Source organism: Pinus tabuliformis, chromosome 5_1 (genome assembly GCF_031772625.1).
Source record: "Pinus tabuliformis cultivar Carrire ecotype Pingquan chromosome 5_1, CPIR1, whole genome shotgun sequence".
Lineage (NCBI taxonomy): Eukaryota > Viridiplantae > Streptophyta > Pinopsida > Pinales > Pinaceae > Pinus > Pinus tabuliformis.
In genome coordinates, this window is record NC_142305.1 from 936277336 (window position 1) to 936281846 (window position 4511).

General features: G+C 45.6%; 1 protein-coding gene across 1 annotated transcript; it reads left to right on the top strand.

Annotated features, from left to right (window-relative positions):
* The first annotated feature begins 216 nt into the window (after positions 1-216).
* Positions 217-4160, top strand: LOC149167857 (uncharacterized). Its single transcript, XM_089430612.1, has 3 exons — positions 217-1818; positions 2148-2392; positions 2747-4160. Exons 1-3 carry the CDS (start codon positions 217-219, stop codon positions 4158-4160), a joined length of 3261 nt encoding a protein of 1086 aa, XP_089286738.1.
* The last annotated feature ends 351 nt before the right edge of the window (positions 4161-4511 follow it).

Sequence of the window (4511 nt, forward strand, 5' to 3'; positions counted from 1 at the left end):
AGCAACAAAACCCCCAAAGATCGGCCCCCCATGAAGTGCATCTCCTTCAACTGTAGGGGCCTGGCTAGCTCCCCAAAAAAGCTAGCTCTAAAACGACTTTTTGAGGTCGAACTACCCAATATCATTCTCCTACAAGAAACCCTTGGTTCTGCAGAGTCTGCTACACGAGCCCTTGCCACAGTAGGAGCCCGATGGAACTTCATAGCTTCGGATGCCATGGGCAGATCGGGTGGTCTGGTGTTCGGATACAATCTCAGTTCTATCATACTTGACTCCTCTTGGGGAGGTCATGGATTCCTAGGAGCTGATATTTTCTCTATTGAACTCGGCCTCTCCCTTTGCATTGTCAACATATATGGGCCTTGCCAACAGAGGGAAAATTATTGGAGTAAACTCCTCAGCTGTAATCTATTATCACTTGATCACATCATCATAGGAGGAGACCTGAACTTCTCCCTGGGTTTCAGTGAGTCATGGGGATCATCGGCCCAGATAGATCCCCTCACAGATTTCATGAGACGGTTATTGGAGCAGCATGACCTCATTGATATCCCACTGCAGAAGCCTCATCCTACATGGAGAAATAGAAGGATAGGATCGGCTGCCCTAGCCCGAAGATTGGATAGATTCCTGATGAAAGGCCCTCTGATTCATCGACTGCACACATACAAACAGTGGGTAAGCAACAGAGGTATCTCAGACCACTCCCCAATTGCTATGGAAATCCAGGGACCGCATCTGAAACCAAAAGCACCTTACAAGTTCAATCATCTGTGGCTACAAGACCCTAGCTTCTCTAATCTGATTACAGCATACTGGAAAGCACACCCCATTGATCGGGAATCCTCGATGGCAAGGGGATTTGTTAAAAACCTGACTGAGCTCAAGCATATAGTGATCAATTGGGCCAGGGAGAAGAAGAAGCGAGAAGATGAGCAGCTCATCAAGGTAGAAGAAGACCTGAATGCTCTTCTGGACGAGAGAAACATGGGGTTCATAACTCAGGATGACAAAGCCCGCCTCGTGGAGTTGGAAAATCAGAAGAATAATATACTAAAGGGTAGGGAGGAAGCTATCAGGCTTCGTAGTAGAGCTACTTGGCTTAAAGCCGGAGATGAGAATACCAGATTCTTCCACAAACTTGCCAAAGGAAGGAAAGTGGCAAATACCATATGGAACCTCCCTCTCCCTGAGGAGGGACTGGCAGACTCCTTTAACAAGCTCTCAAATCTGGGTACCTCACACTTCAGAGACCTATACAAGAACCCAGCAGGTACAAATCTGGCAGAAATCATCAACGTGGCCACACACTTCCCCAGATTTGTAGAAGAGGAGGAATTTGAAGACCTTGAAGCCCCCGTCACTATGGCAGAACTGGAAAGCACTATCAAATGGTTTCAAAAGGAAAAGAGCCCTGGGCCGGATGGCTGGACTATAGAGTTCTACATTGCCTTCTTTGATCTACTGGGAGAAGATATCTTAAAGGTTGTTGAGGAAAGCAGGAACTCAGGTAGTCTCTACAATGCTATTAATTCCACTTTCATTGCTCTCATCCCTAAATCAGACAACCCATCCTCATTTGATGACTTTCGCCCCATATCCCTCTGCAATGTCCTCTATAAGATCATTTCTAAGATCATTGCTAATCGAATCAAGCCCATTCTTTCCAGACACATCTCCCCTCAACAATTTGCATTTCTGGAAAACAGGCAGATCCATGAAGCCATTGGCTCGGCACAAGAGGCGATACACTCCATCTGGACTAAACATCTCGAGTGTATCCTGCTGAAGATAGACCTATCCAAGGCATTTGACCGAGTAAGCTGGCTTTATATAAAAATGATCCTTATTCACATCGGTTCCCCCCCACTTTAATCAACTGGATCATGGCGTGCATCACTTCCCCCACCTTCAGTATCTTGATCAATGGATCAGCCTCACATTTCTTTCACTCCGAAAGAGGGCTGAGGCAGGGCTGTCCCCTCTCGCCACTACTCTTTCTTTTGGTCATAGAAGCTCTATGCAGGCTTATCATCTCTGCAAAAAGGGAGGGGACTATCAGAGGCCTCAAAATCACGGAAGTATGTTTCCTCACTCACCTTCTATTTGTAGATGATGTCTTAATTCTATTGGATGGCAGCGTACAGGACTCAACATCTTTCACTCGTATCCTAGATCTCTTCTCAAAAGCTACGGGCATGGAAGTGAACAGATCGAAGTCCACTATCACCGCGGTGGGTACCACAGCAAATGAAGTGCTCGTGGCCAGACAGGCGTTTCCTTATACCACCCAGCCACTGGACAGAGGCCTCAAATATCTGGGATATTGGCTAAAGCCGACATGTCAAAAGATAGCTGATTGGGTATGGCTAGTATCAAAGATTGAAAAAAGGTTAACATGCTAGTGCCACAGATATCTCTCCAGGGCTGGGAGACTAACCTTGATAAAATCTGTACTTGAAGCTACCCCAGTATTCTGGATGGCACTAGCTTGGATACCCCGGAACATATTGGCTAAACTACAACAGCTATGCAATAGATACTTATGCGCTGGCAACCAAGACAAGCGCATCTTTGCCTGGATTGGCTAGAATAAGATAGCCATTCCCAAGAAATGGGGAGGTTGGGGGTTGAAGGAGCTCCCTATCTTCGCAAAAGCACTAGCAGGAAAAATGGGTTGGGCTCTACTAACGTCCCAAAGTTTATGGACCAGTATTACATTCCACAAATACATATGGCCACTCAGCATCAATGACTGGGCAAGGCTCCCCGAGTGGAACAAAACTGGCATATCTTCGATATGGAAGGCCCTCTTACATTCACTGCCTCTCATTAGAGACAACCTGGTCTGGCGTATCAGAGAAGGGAACAGTGCAAGGATAGGCCTTGACCCCTGGACGGGGAGTGGGGGAAGGCATACACTACCACAAGAACTGGTTGCTCACCTCACAGCACGGAACATTAAGGTAATCTCACAGATTGCGGACCATGACCATTCGGATATCTTCCACCAAGCTTGGAAATCAACGCACCATTTACACCTCCCTGGAAGATGGCATACAGCATGGGAGGAATACAGAGATGCCTTAACAGGATCACACATTAGAATCACAGAGGGCCCGGACGAACTTGTATGGAATCAGGCAGAACACGGGGTATACACACCCAAGGATGGGTACATACAGCTCATTGCACAGAAAAAACCTGAGGTAAATGCTAGCTGGTGGCAGAGTATATGGAAACAATCCGCTTCCCCACGATCAAAACTCTTCAATTGGTGCATTCTGAGGAATAAAATTCCCACCGGAGACCAGCTTATGAAAAGAGCCCAGCATGGCCCCACGTGGTGCGTGCTATGTAAAGCGGACTCGGAATCTACAGTCCACTTATTCCTAAATTGTCGTTCTACATTGAACCTGTGGAAAAACCTCAAGTCTTTCATAAATTTCGCGGGCGAATGGGCTGGTACTGATATCATTAGCGCATGGACTGATTGGGAAAAGAATAACAGAGGTTCAAAATCTATCAATCTCCCCATCATTGTAAACTGGGCCATTTGGAAAACAAGAAATAGCGTGATATTCGAAAACAAACCAATTCACTGGCCACTGCTAGAGGCTAGTATTGTAGCTGCCCTGAGGGAACTACCCGACCCGCCCCCTCCTTCAACTCGACAACCTGCCCCGCCCCCTCCCATCGACCCAAGCACGCCCTGGGCATATTTCGATGGGGCGGCAAACCTACAAAGATGTGGTGGAGGCATCATCCTACATATATCAGAGAATCATCACTACAGAATTAAGGCCGGCCTGGGAGCTGGAACCAATAACTATGCAGAACTCATCACTCTCCGCCACTTACTTCACTTTGCCTTGAGGCACCACTGCACTAGCATCAATATTTTTGGGGATTCACAGACCATCATCAACTGGATAAATGGCACAACTACTTGTCACATGCACTCACTCAGCATTATATTACATGAAGCACTGACATTCAAATCAGCATTTAACAATATTACTATCTCTCACATCTACAGGGAACACAACAAGGGTGCCGACAAATTATCTAAGGAGGCAGCGCTGATGGACAGAGGCATCTGGGAGATTACAGAGGTTAAAGATCAGCAGGAACAAAAAATTTCCACCGACCATATATAGACCCGAGATATCCAACCTTGGGTCAGCATGCAGCACAATAGGAACCGCTTTTTGACAGCAGTACTTACATAGACTCATACTGAATTATTTTGATATTTTGAAAATGATGAACAGGCTACTGTAATAGAACAGTCTGCATACCCTGCGTGGTAATGCAAACATAACAGCTCAACTGTTAATACTTGTATAAACAGACACTCTCATGTAAATTTTTGCTTATTAATGCAATATTTATGGATTTTTCCAGAGGAAAAAATGTTTAACCATGGAACATGAGTGAGGATTGCTTATTATAAGTGTGATTCTATCCTAATTATTTTTTAGATTCAATGTTTAATTATGGAACATGAG